We start from the raw sequence: 22,513 nt of genomic DNA, 5'->3' as shown, positions 1-22,513 counted from the left end.
TTATACAAACTCATATTTATTTTCACACGACTAGAAGAATGGAATGTAAATGAATATTCACAATCATGATTATATCATATTACGTTGAATATTTTTGCGTATTACATGCATTTTGTATGTTGGCGCATTTGAATAAAATTCAAATGAAATGAATGCACGAACATCGAGAGTTTAATAATTATAAATTGGGATTAATAGTCGTATAGAGCAGATATTTATGGGAATTCATACCTTTATGAACGTAATTATAAAAGATTTGTACTTTGGATACATCATTTTCGCATCGCGTGTCCATTTCATATATTTTTCATCCTTCAAATATCTGAAAAATACATAAAAATCCGTAATCTGCTAATAATTTGGCACATTATGGTGGAAAAGGTATTCTCAGATCAAGTCATTCATCGACCACAATACGTTCCTATCCTTCAAACAATGAAACAATATCGATTTAGTGATAAACCTGATTACAAAAATTGTTGATCCAGTGATTCGATTTCCACATTTACGATATAACGATATCTAATAATTTCATCAAATTCCAGTACTGTCTTCTTCAACGAAATGTCCCTTAAAAGTTGCTGGGCTATTTTGAAAATTCTCTGATTCTTCCATGCTGCGCGAATTTCGTCCGTGGAGACCACCGTGTTCATTTTAACATGGTCTAATTTGCCTCGATCGGCGCTCGATTAGCCGTGGGAAGTTGAATTTCTCGTATCGGCCGGCAATTTGCACAAATTCGCCCGGCGAAATTCATAGAAATTCACGCGGGACGGCCGGAACTAATGGATCCAGTAATACACTCGTAGAAACTCGTGAGCATAAATTAACAGTTTCCCCTGTTTCGAAACCGGCCATTTCTGAAAACTCCCGCCAATCGAAACAGAGTTTCTGCGGATCACCGGCTATCAACTGCAGCCGTACAGTCTACTCATTCGCGAATGGAATCGTTTATTTCGTCCATTGTTCCGAGTTTCTTGGTATATCGGCCATTCGGTAATTTTCGAGACAGACCAATTCACCAGAAGAAAACCTTGTATTACTTTATCCATAGTAGGAATTATTTTACCGATAAAACTACCAAGTTGTTGCACTCGCTTTAATAGGTGCTAGAATTTTATTAAATTGGTTACAGGATTATACGGATTATTGTGTCTTGTGAAAGTGTTTGAACATTTATTAGAGAAACATCTCAAGTACATGTTCTATGCGTGTGCTATATTAAACATCTTGAAATTTCATTGTTTCGCAGGATAATACTCATAAAATTCGAAATCATATAAAAAAATAAAAAATAAAAAAATGTATATGGAAGTTGCGAGATATTTATTGCACACATATCTTAATACAAAATTAGTCCAGTATGAATTCATCCTGAACCGTCTGAAGCATATAATAAATATTAAATATAGTGCTATCGAACACTGATTTTTGTTAATACGATGGAAATTGTCCGTTTAAATACTTTGGTGATTTCTACGAAATACGTACTCGTACTAAATATCCGGTGACATCTTCGGACTTGTTTCTAATTTAACCAGTACAATCGCGATCACGTCTCACAACAGCGCCAATGAAATTTCGAAATCTTTCGTATAGTGTACATAACATAAAAAATATCTATAAGTATTTGAATACTTTCCTGAGCCTGTTTATCATCCCCGTAATCGAGTTCCACTGTCCATTCACTTTCATAGCCACCGTTGGAGCTACAGATTAAATTCATTTTCCGAAATTCTCCGATCTTCTGGTGACATTCAAAGGGCTACAGAAGGTGAAGGACAGGTTGGTATAAGGGTTGAAAGGCGGTATCCGGAAATCTTGCTGAAAGGACGGCGTTAATTAAGCGCCACCCCGGAAGAATAGACGCTCGAGGAATGAAAAAAGAGAGAGAAAGAGAGAGAGAGAGAGAGAGAGAGAGAGAGAGAGAGAGAGAGAGAGAGTTGAAACCACTGGCGCAACGGAGAACTAAGGTAAAAAAGAGAAGAGCGGCCGCGGGAAAGAGACTGGAAGAAAAAGCGGAAGGACCACCACTACCAGAGCAGCCACTATATCGTTAAAGTGTGTAGTGCACAGCGTACAACATTTGCCACGAGGTAGAAAAAGAGCAGTCAACCTTCGCCTTTGCAGGCCACTTCTCTCAGCTTCCGTTTCCTCTTCCTTCGACGCGCTGGTACACGGAATGCATCGTGATTCTTCCGCGTTCCCAGCGCTTGTGCTTTCGTTGGGCGAAGATTCTGAATCTGATTTTCAGTGTAATCGAGGCCGAGAGTGAGAATGACAGAAAAGAATGTTAGAGAGTTTGACTTGGTATCTGACAGATCGTCGCTTGCTTGTTATTTTGGCTTTGGTTTTCAGTTTTATTGAAACCGACGGCGACGAATTAGATGGATCTCTTGCAATTGATACATAAATAATTCCTATCTGTTATTTGGTTTCCGATTATCGATTATTTGATTTGCGACGCGAGCGACGAAGAGAGTGAACGACAGTATTTTGGAGTTTGAATGGATACGAGGTGAAGCGCTCTTATCGTTGTTCTGGGTCTAATTTTGTAGACGAGGCTAATAAAAGAAATCGAAGAATTTGCTAGAGTTATAATTGATATACTGTTGATCGCTGTTTGGTTATTATTCCGATTGTAGGTTTAATCGCAATTGGACGGTATATGACATTGTTTCATTGTTATTTTGAATTGTCTCAGACGTGATGTAAGAGACTAAAGTATTATTTGGTATTAGAACATTTGGATCAGGTACGTAGCAATTCGAAATTCTGATAAGATCGTAAACCACCATACGTCTCCCATGACAAGAATCAGAAAAGACTGGCCCTTTGACGATTGAACCGAAAAATTCAAAATTGACGGTAGCCGGTCCTCCGACGGCCGAAATATCGAGTAGAAAGTTTCCAGCAACAAATTGTCGTTGGCCCTCTCAAAGGGACCACTCGTCGAACCGTGAACGAGCATTGTTTCCGACCATTCCTCGTTCCCCAGGAACGATGGAAAAGAGAAACAGCAAATGCCATAGCGCGAGCACAACTAAAAAAAAAAGAGAATAAAAGAAGAAAAAAGGTAAAAGAATACTATATAACGGTCTTTTATTCGACATTTTTCTATTTCGTCGAATATGTGCGTCTCAAAAAGGAATAGGAAAGAAAACAAGAGGAAAAAATCAGTGGAAATAGCAACGCGTTCAAAAATCGTAGCTCAAAGGCAGTGTATTTGCGTCGAGAAAAAGAGAATAGCTAGACAGACAAAAGAGACGAGAATAGAGAAACAGAAGGGGAGGAAAGTCGATCAAGGCTGGTTTTCAACGAGTCCAGCAACTTTCGTCGCGTATGCACATGGTCACGTTCAATTTACCTCGAACCTGGCGTGGTGCGCCTCGATTACGAAACGGCCGGAAGCTAATTTGCGGTCACGCGTAATTAGTGTCGTCGGGGATGGGAAAAATGGATGAAAGAGCCCCGACGCTGGTTACACCGGGTTAAAAGGCCGAACTACCGCCCGGAAACTCTCCACCTTCTCTAATTTTCCCTCGACGAAGGAGACGATCGACTTTGCATCACCTATCAGCTCAAAGTTTGCAGGTTGCTTGGTGACCGTGCTATTTTGACAACGGTTAAGCTTTAAAGCTGATATATCGATATTTCTAAAATGGACGATGTACTATTTTCATTTAATTTATAATATGCTGACCGGGTACGTTATATTCTATGAAAATACGCGACAATTATTAGGTTGTCTGAAAAGTTTTTTTCGTTTTATCAGGAAATAATAGACGCACAACGTTTTTTGTTTTATATTATTTTGTCGAATTACATACGGTCCATTTTCTTTTGCTGAGATAAGCACCGTGACATTTCACAGATTTGGTTTCACGTTTGTATCAATTCCAACATTGAAATACTTCAACGCTTCCAATCGAAAACTCTAAGATCCCTAATAGATGCACTCTGGTATGTTAACAACGAAGCAATACATCGCGACCTCAAGATACCCACAGTTAAAGAAGAAATAACAAAATGTAGTAATAAATATACCATAAGAGTTAACAAACATCAAAACCCCTAATTACTAAATTACTTGATACGTCGGATCAGATCCGCAGGCTAATAAAACACTCTCCGTTAGACCTAAGCACTAGATTCAGCTAGAAATAAACTTATTATAAATAATTAACCATGTCATTGCGTCACGCCAGAGAAACTTACTCAAAATTCTCAATGCGAGAATTGATTGTAAAGTACTTGTAAATAAAAAAAAAACGTTTGTATGAAGATGCACTGTTGTAAAAAAACACGTTTGCGAAAGAAAGACACTTTCCGGACAACCTAATAATTCGGAAGACGATACGCATCGTAAAGATTTTTGAATATAATAATAAATAATATAATGATAAAAGATTTTAAATGTTCGTATTGTTGATTGCAAAATTTTCAAGTTTATAAAATAGACGACGAATGACGAATTTATCAAAATTACTACAACGAATAAGTAAACGAATCGATTGATAAAATAGAGAAAAGATCGATCACACAAGGGAGTTCTGTTTCTAAGAATACGAAGATATAAATAACGTAGATTTCAATAATTTCCTACGAAAAAGAAAAGAAGGAAAATTCGCGAGGAAGAAGCACATTTCCATCGGGACTCTTGGTAATTATTTTCAGTGAGTTGGCGTTAGGTGGCTGGAGATCGCGAAGGGTCGGAAGCGGAAGAAGGAAGAAAATGGGGTAGCCGCGGGTAGAAAATGGGAGTGACGACGGTAAAAAGTTTGGAAAGTCGAGGTTAACGAGTTCGAACAAGCGGAATTGGATGACACGGGCAAACGATGGACGAAGAAAGCCGGAGGAAAACACAGAGGCCACAGGCGAAAAGAGTGAACCAAGGGGTGAGAAAGAGAGACGGATGGATCATCCGTCCTGAATTAAATTGGCCGCGGGAAAAATGCTCGTGAAACCGTGAAATTACCATTTTGAGGCTCGCGCCCGGCTTCAAAGCCATCTTTTCGCACGATCTGACAACGAACCATCCCAAATCCATTCCAACGTATCGATGACGTTCGTGTCTTTTCTATTATCGCCGTCAGCTCTTCGAACATCGTGTCAACGATGTGCCTAGAATTATTAAGTTCTTGCCTTTTCAGCTGATCGACAAGCTCAAATAATCCCACGTTGCTTTCGAAAACGATTGACACGTGAAAGTGTTTGAAAATGAGTTTGAAGAGGTGTGCGAAGATTAATGGACTGGAGTTTAGACACAAAGCAAACTGACTTTGTCACGCGAATACAAAGTTACAATAACTCGTTCAATTTCTATTGTAGTGTCATACGAATAACATGCCGATCTATCGTGTTTCAAATTTTCTATCGCGTATATGTTCGATTATTCTTGCGAGCTACTGTATCATACAGCTTCTATGCCTATTGCATATTTTTTCAGACTCGTTTCAAATTTTACCAATATAATTATGGTTATCATGCATCGTTACAGTGTCAACGAAATTTCAAAACGTTTTGTATTATATACACGACGTATTTTCAAATAGTTTCATGTCTCAATGAATACGTACATAGTACTATGTACGTATATAGATATATTAAAAAAAGAATAGTTCTCAAATTGGGAAGACAAATTACTTTTATAGTGTTTGAGAGAAAATACAGGATACAACTAGGCATCACGTAGAAGGAATAAAGAAGGAACAGAAGGAAGCAGGACTTTTAACAAACTACCGTCTCCGCTTAAAATTTCGCGTGGAACTTTCAATGCAAGAAGCTCCATCCTCTGCTCCCCCTTGCTCGCTTTTTCCTTCAAACTACTAGTCTCGTTGAATTGTTAAAGCGACAAAGAGATTAAGTGCACGGACGCTTAGCTCACAGTCAATTTGAATCTAATGTTTCTTCGGCTCGCGATTTAATTTCCTCTCTCCTATCCTGATTCTTTCTTTCTCGCTCCACATCTGTTTTACTATTTGGAAATTCTTTTTTTTTTTCTATACTCTTGCAATACTTCCATTTCTGTGCATACTACGCTTTTTATAGACGCTACAAAATATAATATAATAATGTATAATAATAATAGAACCACGAAATAATATAATAATATATAATACAATAATAATAGATAAAAATTTATAAAAGAATGTACACAAAATTTAGAAAATATTTGTAAGATTAAACATCGTAACTTTATATTTAAGTCAATTGTATTCGTCGGTGATAATTATTTTCGATTAATTTATTCTGATTTCAAGAAGATAGGAATTGATTTGAACTTCCCTCGAAAATTCCAGTCCTTTTAGGACTTTTCCGACTTGAAATAATTTCTAGCTGTTCGAACAATTAAGGGACTCTTTGCGTACGTTGTGCAATAGAGCGTCATGTACGAAATGCAATCTCTTTGAAAGACTCTTTAATCCGCGACGAAGTGTAGAATCGATTTAATTAGTCGAGAGAGGTTTCGACGATGAGCGAGAATAATACGGGTGCTCGAAGTATCGAGTAGGACTCGTGACGAGAAAGAAAAAAAGAAAATGAACGAGCGGAGGAGATTCTCCTTTAGCCTTTCGTTAATGTCCTCTTGTTAAACACCACGTGCTCTAATTTTCATCGTACGATACTTATTTCCCGCCTTTTAATTTTGAAAACTTTTATGCCTTTTATAAACGTTCCACTTTGTGAATAGAGTTCCCTTATTTCTAAATCAATTTCAATATTCATACACGTACTCAACATTTGTTTGATAGAGCAGTTCTAAAATATTGGATTAAAATTGGACATGTGAACTACAAATATTCAGAACAATCTTTAAACAGAATTTTTATGAACGAAAAACCTACGTATCTTTTATACTAACAGTTTGGTTATTCTCTGCAGCGAAAAATATTGGATTATAAAAACGTTCAGTCTCGGAACAAAAACGACGTAAACGATAACCATCGTTGCTTGATCTCTACCAAACATGGGAAGAGCGCGGTACAATTCAGATGCAAGGCTATTTCTCGGTTTCTACAAAACGAGCATACGCTATTTTTTCCGGAAACTGAGCCATACAACAGAGAAAACCTCATCAAAATCAGTTCAGTAGTTTATACGTGACGCGAGTACAAATAGACTGACAAAAATTCGAAAAATTAGTTTTTTCAACTCCATAGCACACAAGCTGCTCCTGCATGACAGTTTCATTCTTTTTTATTCAATGTGTAGACGCAACTCTTTTACTATTTGTCATATGTATAGATTTTCAAATTTTCTTTATCAACGATGTTCAAATATGTCTGACATTTAAGAGCTCTAGGCTCTTCTTTTCGTAATAAGGAACCGAAGAAACATTCCATTTTCTTTATTAACAGTGTTCAAATATTCCTGGTGCTACAATGTTTTAGGATTTTCTTTTACAAGTAGAAACTCGAGAAACCTTGCAGTTCCTCATGTAGAAAATATCGCAAGATACCATACAATTTCGATATCGTATTAAATTTTGGGGCAGCCAGAGGCAGGATGCCTCTTGAATGTCATGGTGGCCTTTCGAAGGAATATCGATAATATCCTGTAATACCAGCATCGCTGTGCTCTCTGACGAAGTTAGATATAATACCGATGAAACGTCACACACCCTCAAACGATATGAATCGTAATCGTGCCTAAGAGCATTCGATCCTATGCTATAGCGAAGTGTTTAGATCAAAGGCTTTGTGTCCACGAATCGATCTTCTATACTTTATCGTGTAATTCCTCAAAAGACAATTTCAATTCTCTGTACCTTTGAATATTAATCATTTGCTTTACAATTACCATTCGAAGGAGGGGTATTGCAAAATGACCGGATTTCCGGTTCACAGCTTAAGCAAACGTGCTGGGATTCTTTCAATTTGTCATTGTTAACGTTACTTATGGTCTTTCCATTTTGTTCGTAACAGCTATTTACAGCTCGAGTCTAGTGTATCACTGTATTATCAAAGATTTGCTCAATTTTTCAGAATTAACTGTTCGCGTCACTTACTATTATTCTAAATTCATGAGAATCAATTTTACGATTTTCTAATTTTGCTCGAGAAAGATAAACTTTAAAACGTTTTATATAATTCTATTTCATTGACGTATTTATTTGTCTATTTATAACATGTGTTTATTTCCTGTTTTGAACTTTTACATTTTCTAGGAGAATGATAAACTTTGAAATGTTTTATATTTCATTCATTTATTTTAGAAACCATTTAATGTTTAATACGTGATACATAACAAGAAGATGACGAGTGTTAAAGCATTCTCAAATTTATATCAGATAAAATTAAATTATTATTGTAAATTATTATTGCAGCATTGTATTGAATTAGTATTGTAACTAAACTTTGTCTGGAATATTACGAATTACCTTTTAAATATAAGTACATAACTTCTATATACGTTTTTAGATTCGTTTAAATTTTCGCCGATATAATTATGGCAGTCATGTCTCGTTACAGTGATAATGAAATTGAGAAATGACTTGTGTAATATATTCTATGACTTGCGTAATATATTCATAAAAAGTTTCTGTCAAATATTCAAGTATTTTCGCGAGCCACGAAATATTAAGAAACATTCGTTATGATTATCTTGTGCAAATCTGTCAGAATTATTCATTATTGAAAAGCGTGTTAAGTAAGGAGGGAAGAAAAACTAAATTTTTCGCATTTCTTTCCATGACCCTGAGAATTTCATTTTACCCTTTTTTTCGTTCCATCGTTTGCGTATAAATTACGATGAAACTCGACGAACAAATTATCGGACATTGATAGAGTCAATATAGAAGTTCGAGCCGAGCCGCTTGCCTCGAGTTGTTCGAACGCAATGAAACAAGCTGTGGCCCTTCCTCGAGGAAGAAGAGTTCAACAGCTTGGCTAAAACCCTACTCTATATTCCGTGGTTTACGCGTCGTCATAAAAAACTTCATCGTCGAGCGACGTTGACTTTTCACAAGTCGCAATTTCCAGAGATCGAAGGTTCATTCTACGTAGATCCCTTCTACGAACGAAGTATATTATACAAATAGGGAAGAACAGTTCGTAAAAAAAATGAAAATTCGAGTCACTTTATCATTTCCTTTTTACAGTTTAACAAAATTTGATTCTTTCGTTTTCTTTGAATTTTCACATTTAAAAGTTATCACCAGTGATGGCTCAACATTTTTTGTAGATTAAAAAATCAATAAAGTTAAACCAAAGAATCTGTTAATGGAAATTGACCGAAAACATTTGTAATCTTAAAATTAAAAGTTAATAAAGACAAATCGATTTGAAATACGCGGATTTTTTCAAATAAAGCGCAATAGAATTTATTTTAAATAAAAATGACGCATTGGAACGTAGATAAGGCAAATAAAAAAAATCGCCATGTCTAAAAGATTAGAATTCCAAGTGGAACGAGTTAATTGTTTAAAAGACAGGATTCTAATTTCTACGATTTGAGCGTTTTTTTTTTTTTGGATAATATTGATTCCTTGGGTTGATAATTTGCAAGCATGAAACTTTCCTTTCTTTCTAAATTAACTAAATTACCAACGAAGTAACAGACAAAATGAAATAAGTATGGGTAGTTCTGGTTTCTGATTAAAGCCAGGAGAAATTCCAATTTTCATGATTGGAAAATTTGGCTTCGGTGGTTTATGGATGGTGAAACCGAACGGATCGATCGATCGACCAAGATTTTTCTACGTACGATTCACAGGATTTTACGAAACAGAGGGAGAAAAGAAAAGGAAAAAATAGCTGGTTGTAAAATAAATAACTCTGTCGGTTTCGCGAATCGTAAATCTGACCGCTTGGAACGGCTCTGTTTCGCCTTTCTGACTACCGTCATTTTTCCCTACGTTCGCAAAATTTACAAGCTTTTTCAAAATTCCAAAGATAGTTATCAGAAATTTTACAAAATTCAAGATTTCTATATAGTCTTTCAGTTAAATAAAATAATCGTATTACATTTTACGAGCTATTTTCAAGCTTCTTAATTTATTTGATTTTATTTAATTCAATCTTAAGATATATGGAAATATTACTCGAAGAGACTTCTAAAAATTGTTAGAAATTCAAATTTGCATAAAATATTGAAATCGCGTTAAACGGTTTTCTTACTACATGCCTTTTCTTGTAATTCTTTACTTATCATTTTCTTTTATTTATTTCATTTCATGATTCAACGGATAAGTACAAGAAATATCTTTCTTCTGTCTTCCTAACGATCTGTAAACTCAACAATTCTAGAAATTTTAATCTTCTATTTTGATAAAATATTTAAAGCAAAATTATTGTAATTCTTAGAATTCTTCGATTAATTTCTTGACACGCTCGTCTATCTTCAGAAAATTGCGTACGCTTGTTTGCGTAGAATTTTACGACACAGTCCGCTAGTAAAACAAGTCTTATTAATCTGTTTAAACGTTCCTTCAAACAGTGACTTATTACTTATCCGAAAACGGTAGAACGATTCATTTGAAAACGTCGACGGAGTTAAGAGCGACATTACGAGCGTCCGCACTTTTTGCTCAGAGCAGTCCGCCGCGCTCGAAACGGAGATACGTTAAATATTTCCGTTGGTTAATAGAATTTGCGTGAAGGGAGACCGACAGTGGGGCCAAAGGCAAACAGGAATTTCTCATTTTGCGGCCAGCTCGTGTAATCCGTGGCGCAGAAGCGAATTTCACCGGGCCAACTTGTTTTTATTCCAACAGAAAGACCGAACGTTTCTAGATTCTTGCAAATTTTTACTTAATCATCTCGCACAACTGAAAATTTACTCGGAAAAATTCTACCCCTATCAAAATTTGTAATCTTCTATGCCTCGGATTTTCCTATTTATTTTCCGCCAGAATTATAAATCTGTGATCATTTTCGGCTTTCCTACAACTGCGTGTGTTTTCGTAGAATTTTTAGCGTGGATTCGAACAAATAACGTAGAAAATAATTATTTTTCTATCGTCGCTAGATTTCGTCATTTTGTGATATCAGATACAGAAAATACATAACTTCGACGTGTCGTAACAAATTTTAATAATCATCGTTGTACCAGCTTCTTTAAAGTGAATAAAAAGTTACGGCAGAGAATGGGAGCGAATAAAACTGCATAGTATCATGAGGAAACTAATAAACTTCTCTATTTCAAGCTCTCGGTAATAGAGGGCAAAAAAATATCTCTGAAACTTTGGTCCAAGTACAAAATGACGTAAAGCAAAGATTTTTACGGTGCAGGAAATTTTGAGCAGCGGTATTCCAATTTACCTTCGCCATATAAAATTATAAAGCAAATAGATAATAAAATTATATTCTCTTGCGATCTCTAACAAAAATCACAGCATCAGAAGCAACCGTACCAGGTAAATATCAATTCTATGCCTTAAAATTTACTTGCAGTAGCTACAGGTGGGTCTTCCACGATCGTAATCAATAAATTTACGGTGTATCCAAATCTCACACACGAAACACTGCATCCACTGTTCTCCTCTTTTGTCTTCGCTGTAATTCACAATTGCGGAAGAGATAATTGTATCATCCTTCTCAGTAGCTTTTCCTTTGGTATTTCCGAATTAGCACCATAGCGTTAAAACATAAAATATCACGTCACGTTCTGTATTCTTGAAATGTTCGCAAAATTGACACGAAACCAGTATGCAAATGTGTGGATTAAACGATTTACTATGGAGTTTTCACATATTTTAACCATGATTGCAACGACTGAATATTTGCTGGCAAACTTCTACAAATGGACGTTCTTTTACTCTGCAGATTGAGTCGGAAATGTCAAAATTACGGTTCGTCCGCAAATGTCATTAGTACAGAATTCTAAATACTCTTGCATTTTCCTATATTTGACAGTTTTCACGAGTCTCTCTCTCTCTCTCTCTCTCTCTTTCTCATGCTACGCTATGAAGGGATTAAAATTGCAGCGGTGAATATTAACACGTTGAATGCTCGCAAATTCTTTTCTAGTCGATAGATGCTGTCGACTAAAAAAATTCCAACGCAGACAAATTGCGTAGTAATATAAAAAACGCGCTAATCAGTGAGTCATATTTTTCGATATGATATTTTAGAAAGATTCAATAGGTTATAGTGTACTATTCTATATCGAAATACTTCAATTCGTAGAGTCTGCCAAGATAAAACGTGTGTATAAAATTCGAGAAGAATCAACTTATCGAAGAAAGAATTAATATTTTGCTATGAAAAATAATTGTAATAAAAAAAAGGCAACAAAAAAGGAAAAGAATTGAAAAGGCCGCACAAATACGGATATTTTTCGAAGAAGCGAAAAAAGGATAGAGAATCGCGATCGAAAAAACATTCGCAAATATTTTCGCGCCGAATCGGTAGCCGCGTTGCCCGCTTAAATCATTATTTCCGGTTCCCTTTCCGTTTGGGTAGCGCGTGCAGTCTGAGTAAATCATGTGCTCGAAACGCAGTGTCTGGAAAATGCAAGCGAAAGAGGTGGGGAGGTGAACGAGGAATGACAAAAAAGAAGGAACCAACGGGGGAACCAAGCTTGGAAATGGAAGTGGAATGGATGACTGTGAAAGCGAAGAGAGGAAAGGGCGACGAAATGAAGTGGTTGGAAGAGGGAGAGTAATTAAAAATGGGAAATAAAGTCGGAGGAAGGATAAGAGTGGAAATGGCGTTGTTTCGTAACGAAATTGTGAGAGCTTTTCCGTAGAAACGTCGTTCGCCAAAATTTTCGTAAATTTTCGAAAATCTGAGCAGTATACAGTGGTAAGGATTTAACAAACTTTGGTTTGCATTGGATTTGCTGGAAAATGAGAAGAAAAATAGATAGACGATGGATTGAAACACAATGTGTTCTAATAGCAGTTGATTCTGCCTAATTATTTTCGTGTTAGAAGAATCGATTTTTGACGAAAATTGAAAGAATGTAGCGCGTCATCGTTCTTGTGTATCAGATATCGACTCGAATAGTATCACGTAAATAATAATATACATATTCCTGGTGTTCGATAAAATCAATTTAAACTTAATACGATCGAACTTGGTTACGAATAGAGTATTACTGCGTTCGCAAGGAAAGAAGAAAAGAGGAGCAAGATGAAAACACGTTTGTCAAATGTTACATTCGGAGAATTACATTCGAAGTTTCTCTAAATTCTCCGCAATGGAAGGAATTAGTAAAAATCAAACCAATAATTAAAAACAGGAAAGTTGGTATCAACGATCAAACTATTCGTGAATTAAAATCCTTTGCAACATTTTCAAAGCTCCCTTCGTGAAATTCCACGAAAGAACAATTCCATGGAGTGCCATCGTGGTGGTACATCGTAACACGATTCCCCCTTTAACTGGTATCATTAACTGGTAGCGAAAGTTTCGTCAAGTTCGTCGAGCTTTTAATACATTCCGTGGGCTCCCGAAAGCTGCGGTGTCCGCGGTCATTCGCGAGTTTCCCGTAAACAGTTCCCAACCGGAGCCGCATATCAGCCAGTAATTAAACTTAAACTTCTTGCAAAGTGATAGCGGCCTGTATTCCTGTCTATGCACTAATGTACGCGGCTGTGTGTGTTCTAGATACTAGACATATCAGTGTGTATCTCCCCTGAAAGTTTTTGCCTGTTTAGTCGTTGGTTTCGGTCAGTTTAGCATCGATAACGAAAGGAAATTTACTTATTTATTTATCTCGTTCATTAAGGGCTATACCATTAGATGCGTAATGAAACGAGATGAAAAGGGAAGAAAGAGAAAAAGGGAGGGCGTTGATTTTGCAGCAATGTTTACTAAGGATATAACGAATCTATGTAAAATATAAAATAAAATAAACAGAGGGAACACCGGTTCTGCAATAGAATAATTATTATACGCGCGAATATAAATGAATCAAACTCTTTTCATTCTAATGGTACGTGTTCTATTGAAAAATTGTCCTTTTCGAGACAACAAAATTTTTAAAAGAGATTCCTTTCACGTGTTAACGATTTGACTATATCAGTCTTGAAATTATAAGAAAATTAGAGAATTCAATAAAAACGATTGGATCGGAAATGGTTCAAGTAGAGCAACAGAGTTAAACTGGTTGGAAAGTTTCCACTTGTTCTTGCGTTTCCTAGAAATTTGTCTTGCAATTAACGGGACATCCTTGAACTGGTACGTCGCTCCTCTGATCTCGTAATCTCTAGACTCTAGACTAGTTGCAGATGTTGGGAAGTTTCGCTTGAGCTGGATTTCCCACTTTTGGCGAAGACTGTTTTAGTTAGGTACTATCCGAAGCTTTTTAATGTAGTGGAATATTTCAAGATTTATCTTTCATCTATTTTATTGAATGATATTTAAGAACAAGTAAAGCAAAGGATCCACAGATTTTTAAACTCTTCGTACAAGACATAATTGTCAGATAGATTCGAATTAACAAAGTAAAATCAATACAATGATACGAGTCTTGTACGCGATAAGAATTGTACGATGAACAAATTGTACGATCTAAAATCAACAAGAGAAGCAAAAGCTATAAAAACAACTCTGCTTGTACTCCTGAGGGAGAATCCGCAGCTAAAGTGGATACCTGCGGGACAATCGTAATAAAAATCAGAAGTGTAATCCTCGACAAAAATCCCAACATTAAAAAGCCGCTATAAAATAAGCAAGAGCAGATAAAGCCACAAAGAATATTTCCGATAGACGTTGGATCTTGTACAGGAAGAAACTTTCAGTTCTTGTACACGGAGAAATTTAAAGTTTAATCTCCCTTCAATCAGAATTCTACCATTAAAAAACCACGTGATTTAAAACCAACAAGAAGAACGAAAGGAACGTCTCTGAAAATTTGAAAATAGTCCAATTATTTATAGAAAGAAATTATCCATCGAATAATATCTGTTGCGAATATCGCAGTTCAAATTAAAAGCCTAATTTCCAGCAAGAATTCTAGAATTAAAAAGTCTTAGAGTCTAAATCGAACGCAAAGAATCGAAACCACGAGGAATACTCCTAATAACACTGCAATTCCCCGCAGACATAAACTATCCCTCGAATCGATGTCTGTGCGAGGATTGTAACAGAAACCAAAAGTCTAATCCTCAGGAATTCCACCGTGAAAAGTCCATACAGTCTAAACCGACAAAGGAAATTCCCAATAGTCGTCGAATCCTCGACAGGAAGAGAGGAGGCTAGACCTCGAGTCGACGTCTGCACGACGGTTGCAATAAAAATCACGGAACAAAGGGGATGGCGGCGATTTTTGCGTTCAGTAAGCCGCTCCCGGGAGCATCGCCGTTTCCTTTTTTCAATCCATATTTCCCGTTCCGCGGTGGAAGGGTCGCGAGACGTAGGGAAAAAGCCTACGCGAGAGAGGATAGAGGGGAAAAATGGGGTACTGGCTGGAATACAGAGAGAAAGAGAGAGAGAGAGAGGAGGTTTGAAACGGAGCCGACGTTTTCCCGATCCCGTGTATCGGCTGCTACCTTCGTTCGCTGAAACAATCGTCGAAAACTTGGAACGACAATGCGAATCGTGCCTTCAACCGCCCACGCAACGAACGAACAATCGCACCGCTGGTTTGTTTCTCTGTGGCTTCGCTTTCCACCTCCTTTGTTCCGCCCACCCCCTTTTGTTCTCCGCTCGTCGACGTTGCGTCCTGTTGTCTTTTTCTCTTCTACTTCGTTTTTTTCCTATTCCTCCTCCTTCTGTTTTGTTTTGTTTCTGTTCTGGCTGGATTCTTGCTTTGAAAGGAAACGAGCATCGAATTAAATCGCACGTACACATCGTGCATTACCACCGAAGTAAGAGGAAATGAAATCACGAACATCGTTCAAACGGCTGGTTTGTGCCAGTTTGTTGATACGTTACGTTCTTTTCGACGATCGCGCAATCTCGCGAGCAATTAAGCCTCCTATTGTGCACGGATTTATACGTTTTACTGCGCGGTATGATTAGATTAATGCTTTTTATTTGTTGAATTCTTTCCAAATCAGATTCATCGAGTTTGCGGAGGTTTGGTTGAAAATGAGTACAATGGAAGAATTTAGTTAGACAATGTTTTTGTTCGAAGGTAGTTTCCGTGGATATAACGGAGTCGAGAAACTTGCGTTCGAAGTTGGAACAAAGTTTCTGCTCTTCTCTTTTCTTATAATTGTCAGAGGTACGAAGTACAGAGATATTTCTATATTGTTAAAGATCTGATCGTAAGAATAGAAAGTTCATAGAATATTTCAGGCATAATACTTTAACATATTCTTATAATAAATCATCGAATTCTATTCCACTATTCTATTATTTTATATTATACTTTAATATTTCAGAAATTATTTTATTAATTAAAATGCTGCTTTACTATGTTCTCCATCTTCTGTATGATAGCAGTTTTAATCCAACTATTATTTTTGGTATACACTGTCTATAAACTGCTTATTACCAAAAGTGTCATTTTATTTTATTTTGGCGCCAAACGTCTATTTTTTCATCATTTTCATAATTTTCAACATATTGCTCGTCATCACATTAAAGATATTATTTAATTGTTCTTTGTCTTAGCAGTTATACTATTAATTTCTACAAAACTGCAACCGTATTTCTGAACCATATTTCTGAATCTAACAATTTCTTCTCATCTTTGCTTTATGTCAAAATATCCCTGTGCGTTTCATAAAGCGACATTAAAATATGAAAATCGACAGAGGTGTACCTGTCACGTTTTCTCTTGTGATCTTACACTTTGCATTTACTTCAGAAATACCTGATGTTCCTTATAAACCTGGAATGTCAGAAGGTCTCGCAAAATAGTCCATATTACGCGAAGATGTCTCATAAATAAATCCGAGTAACGACGCTGTACATATATTATACCTTTCAGAAAGTTGTACTAAAAAGGTCCTCTACTTACCGTGAAAAATTGAAAAAGATTTCTCGGTGCAGGAAGATATTTGCTTAGAACTCGACCCTTGTAATTTCCCCTTTACCAACGAAAATGATAGCTGTACACGTTCTTGCCTCGTGTTTGGAGATATTCATGTCGTGTAGTGCATACCGGGAGTATGATCATGAAAAGGTATTTCGTAGTCCTACGAATTTGTGTAAAAGGAACATATCCCCAACCGAAAAGAAGAAAACGTAGGAGGAGTCTTGCTTGAGAGTGTAGAACTCTCGACTTCCGCGAAAAGGGCCTCAGTTCGAATCCCCCGCTGCGAAAAATGTTTTCTGCCGGAGGAAACGCTTGGGATTTGCTACAAATGAACTTTGCCCGGCTGCGACTCGTGATTTTTGTCGAACTAAGAAACGATAACCCCTATGATTGGAAAACAAACGAAAAGAGGAGAATGAATGAAATGGAAATGTGTAGAATTTTGAATACTCTCGCTTTGGAACTTGCTAAGCAAAAGCAGCGAAAAATATAAAATTTTCGACAGCGACGAGGAAAATATATAAAAGAGAACAAAAGCGTAAAATTGCAGAAAAGTTCACGGAGAAAATAAAAATCGTATCGACGAGAAACGAAAGCTTCCCTTTCCTTGTAGTTGCACGGTAGTCGTTAAGATTGGAGAAAAATGTTAGGAGAATGACGCTAAAATTCCGAGTAAAAGAAAATTCACAGAAGAATGCCAAACAAGAGAAAAATAAACTAGAGAACATAAAAATAAAGAAGGAAATGAATACCGAAAGCCACCGCAATATCCTGCTTACGAATTCGCCGGCAAAATGACACGATCGTGGATGAAGAATGCAAAGTAGCAGCGACAAACAACCCCTTCGTCTTTCGTTCCGAATTCCTGGAAGGAATACAAAAGTCCAGCAAATTCGGTAAAATAAATCAATGTCTGGCCGGGTAGTTATTCGAGATTGCGATATGGGGAAGAAAAGAAGTAAGAAAAACAGGAAACTCCCTCCCCCTGGTGTGGCGTGTGCAACTGTGCATATTCGAATAAAGGGAAACGAGAGAAAGAATAAAAGGGGAAATGGCCCTCGATTCGAGGGGAAGTCGCGTGCAGAATTTGAGACAACGGGGTCCCGTCTGTGGAGGATCCACGAGGATCGGAGAACGATGGAACTTCGGCGAACTAGTCGGCGTATCGTGTGGCGTTCATTCCGGATTCATCCCGAAAATGAATTTTAGATTACTGGCAGTGCCCCGGTATCCACAACTGCGTGTGGCTCGTAATTCCGGCTTCAGTATAACTGGCCGGTACAAGTAAATAAATAAGCAAATAAATGAATAAATAACGTGGGCCAGGCCTGCGGGAATTTATCCGCTGATTCCGACGCTTGAATCCCAGTCCGGGCTGCAATTTACGATCCTATTCGCGAGAACTCGAACCGCCTAGCGGCTTTCGTTCTCTCTCTCTCTCTCTCTCTTTCTATCTATCTATCTGTCTACGTCTGCTATTCCCCGTGTTTTCGCGATCGATTCTCGCGATTGTAAATCAACCCTATTTGCAGGGAGGCAGGCAGGTGTTAGAAAATTGTGATAACTCCGTAGACTGGTTAACGAGCCCGTGGTTCACGCTGCGCTACGGTCTTATCGGATGAAATTCGAATAAGGAAGGGGTAGTTTTGGAGCTTCTTTCGGAGCTTCCTATCTTTTCATTCATTTCGGGGATATTTATGGAATGGATGGAATTAATGAATAGAGTTGAGAAGAAGGTAGCCTAGTGGTAGTTTTAATTGATATTCTAGTCGGGTTATAGAAACTTGGAGTTTCATAAAGTTTCCCTTTTGAACGTTGTGATATGACGTGTAATCTTGTTAAGTATAATTTCAACGTGTATATCTTGATTTAACTTTATGCCTCTTTTCGTCGATTATGCAACTTCGTAATTGCATATTGATTGATTATATTTATTATGCAAATTGATTATATTTATAAAAATCATTAACTGTACGATTAAAACATACATAGGGAGATGGTTCAATGGTTGAAAAAAAACCAGTCATGTCCATTTACTTGGCTATTTAATCCTTTCGCTTCGAGTGCCGCTTATAGGCGGCGACCACGCGACGAATGCTGGGTTCGGCACTCCATATATCGGGCATACACCAGTGTCATTTGTAGTCAATAATATATTTTTTCGTTATCGGCAAAACATTTTCTATTGATTTTATTGATATATTGAATTAATCACTTCTTAAATGTTACTCATTGTTGAAACAACATCAAAACGTTTTATGCAATATATTTCAAAAATTCAAACGACCGTATACTGTTTCGTGCTAAAAAATCTGTTAAATCTATTGACAGTGAAACGATAACTCATATACGGTTCTTACAAGAATTATTGTTATTTAAGACTTAGGAAAACGTATATACAGCAACCACGCACACTGTGCGCATTCCTGGCGCGCGCTTCCGTTCAGTGACAGTACTTCGGCGGACTGGACTGCCGAAGCGAAAGGATTAATGCCGCAGAGGCGACCGAAGTCTGAACCTTTTGATATTTGCTCGGCGACTGATCGAAACCGGTCATCAACGGTTCGATGTCAGAGAATGTTTAGATTATCGGCGCTCGGTCCGCCGCGAACACCGATGTCTGATACGGATCCTCGAGACAGGTTACAACGTTTTATCGCCTACACATAGGTACAATTTTTTAACTATTCATAGAAATACGAGTTTGTAAATATCCGCAGCCTTTTCGTCGGTCAAATATTCCGAAGCGTACGAACTGTATTTTAAACGACTTTTTATCAAAGTTCTCGGGGAACTAATCTAATGGAAGATGAAGCTTTTCTCGCGGAGTAATTAACAATTTCGCAACATTTGGCGTTGGAAAATTGTTGTCAGTTGTTCCGGCGGAAGCTGTGGAAAGATTCGATATCTCGGATATCGGCTCCGGTTCGCAATTACCGAACTGTATATACGTTCCAGGGCGTATCGCGGCTTATTACATTAAACAAGCCGCGTAGCAAGTAATTGTTCCGGTAATAACAACCCCAGCTAGCTGGGGAACAGAATGGAAGAGAGAGTAAGCGAGAGAGAGAGAGAGAGAGAGAGAGAGAGAGGAATAGAGATAGGGAGAAGAGGTCAGCATTAATAATTTTCTGAATAATAACGCACCCCCACGAGCGTCATATTTTCGTGACAGCCCTTTGTTCGTCGGTGTTGGAATCTAGACCATGCCGATGTCACTTTGCCGCACAATTACCTGGGCAAAAGTAACAAACGACTGGGTACGATGCTGTTGCTCTCTTGGAAAGTGATTCTCCATTACTAGAGGAAAATTTGTATCGTGTTATTTGCTGAAGTTAAAACCAGGAAGAACTTTGTTGTATAATGTTATAGTACCAAATGGAAGAAAAGCGAAGGTGAAAGAAGGAAATAAAGAGAGGACGAACGAGGAAAGAAAGAAGAGAGAGGAGTCAGAGGTCGAGTTTTCTGCCTGAAGATCGTGCAACGTTTTCTAAAGAGTCGTCGAATTCATTTTTAATTAAAGGCATCTTAATATGGCTACATTGTCGCATTAGATGGAAATAACTTGTCACGTTTTATTAAGAATGTTTCTTATGCATATAGGGCGAAGGTCGTGGGTTAAAAGGGAATAGCAGCGCAAAATAGGTTGGCAAACACTGAAATTGGGGAATAGAGATTTAATTAGGTCAAGTATATCTAATAACAAGTACAAATATTAATTAACTCTGCAGAATCAGGATCGATCCATAATCAAATGCAGGTTTTTAGTATTATTACTATTACCAGGTTGAATTTCCAACAGTTAATTCGCACGATCTGTCCGCTCCATCGAGAACTCTGAGAGTGGTCATAATGACCAATTCATAATTTCTCAGAGAAATTTTACTGTCGTATCACGATGAATTCTTGAATATTTCACTGATCTTTTATAAATTCTACGTATAAAGGTTCGTCTTCTTCCTCGTATATCGTATCTTTCATTTCGGCTTCTTTGGTAGTTTTATACTTTAGTTATAGATAATTCCAGTATTAAAAATAAAAATAAAAAGAAACACCTGCCAAATGTGAATTATTATTTCTTCGTAAATGGCATGAACAAATGTTACAGAATATTTTTTCATATATTTTGCTTCTTTACTACAAGCTCCGCGTTTTATTTATTTACATAAGGCTAGTATCAAAACTAAAGATAAACAAATTTGCCAAATTGTACAGCACGATTACTCCAAAACCGTAGCGATTTGAACAAGAGGCCTTTATACTGACATCGGTGACAAACACGTGCCACCCGCGTTGCATCTTCGACGAACTGAATTAGGCGCGTGCGCGCATAGGTTCGTCGCGTACCAGTGTATTATGCATCACGCATAATACCAGAAATGCACAGAGACAAATTGGACGACGACAAGGGGGAGCAACGGTGCTGGTGCAGCGATGCACGCAGGAAGGAAATGATAAAGCAACAACCTGGCCTCGAACGGCTGCTGGATTACAAACAACCGTCATACACGTAAGCAATCCAAGGGATGCGCCGAAAAGTGGTTTTAAATTGATATTCACCAGGGTTTCACGCTCTTTCCACGTTGTTTCTTTCTTCTTTGCTTTACGTCGCGACGGAATAGCGTGCTCGCGAACCTCTACTATCACGCACAACTGGAATTTCTGTTCGTATGTTCGGAAAAAGGGTGCAGAGTGTGCTATGCACTTGCAAATTGCAATTTCGCTTCTCTTTTAAGTGGAACTGTGCTACGTATTTCTTTTTACTTTCATGAATTCGAAGCAAGGAATTATCTGAAGGAGAAACGATACAGGATATTGGAAATTTGTTATTTCACAGTTTGATTATTTTTGATAATTTAGTTTACAGTTTCATTCTATGTGAAAATTTATTTTACGTACGTACGATGCATTTTTATGTTCGGATTATTTCTCAGTGTACGTTCCTTGATTATATGATATTTTAATCTGGTTCTGTTTATAAAATTAAAGCTACCGCTATCGATCATGTTATCGGTAATACCGACACGTTATATTTAATTCGATATACTGCTAATATCGTGAACGTATCGATAAGTTATATAGGGTATGAAGTTTCTTCAATTTATCAAATAATATACACAGGATCGTATCTATACTTGGAATGGAATGCGTTTCGAGAACTTTCTTTTCACGCTGCTCTATTTCAAATTTCCAAATAAACGCCGTTCGTTCACGCTTTATCGTTTTGATTCAAAGCTGGCACAGTTTAAAAGTTTTAATACAATCAGTTCATATATAGATTGTCCGAAAAGTGTCTTTCTTTTACAGACACGTCTTTTACAACAACGCATTTTTATACAAATATGAAACCTAATCCGTCGAACGTTGTGATCTTTATTTTGATAGAACAAAATGGAGCATAAGTAATTCGATAAAATAATATAAAACGGAAAATGTTGTGCGTCCATTATTTCCTTATAAAACGAAAGAAACTTTTCGGACGACCAATATGTAGTATCGTGGACAAATGGCCTAAGAAATATCGGGTGAACCATAAACAATATTGCGAGAAAGCCTAAGTGCCGATAGGTCAAAAGGGTCTGGGAACTTCAATGGACCGAGCGGCCCATCAATATGCCGTCGGTCCTTCAGTCGA

The 22,513-nt window shown here is 37.2% G+C and overlaps 1 protein-coding gene across 6 annotated transcripts in view; it reads right to left on the bottom strand.

Annotated features, from left to right (window-relative positions):
- The window catches only part of LOC126921207 (prolyl 4-hydroxylase subunit alpha-1), a 369,220-nt gene that overhangs the window by 65,905 nt on the left and 280,802 nt on the right, over positions 1–22,513 (bottom strand). The window contains exon 1 of one of the 6 annotated variants that reach the window (XM_050732545.1): positions 232–322. The exons of the other annotated variants lie outside the window; for them this stretch is intronic. Within the exon in view, the coding sequence (XP_050588502.1) occupies positions 232–295 (64 nt within the window). The 5' untranslated portion in view covers positions 296–322. Of the gene's footprint in view, positions 1–231; positions 323–22,513 lie in introns of those variants that run through there. 6 annotated transcript variants of the gene reach the window in all.

Source organism: Bombus affinis, chromosome 10, assembly GCF_024516045.1.
Source record: "Bombus affinis isolate iyBomAffi1 chromosome 10, iyBomAffi1.2, whole genome shotgun sequence".
Taxonomy (NCBI): domain Eukaryota; kingdom Metazoa; phylum Arthropoda; class Insecta; order Hymenoptera; family Apidae; genus Bombus; species Bombus affinis.
The sequence above is the reverse complement of the archived record's forward strand: the minus strand, read 5'-3'. Positions and strand labels throughout refer to the sequence as shown.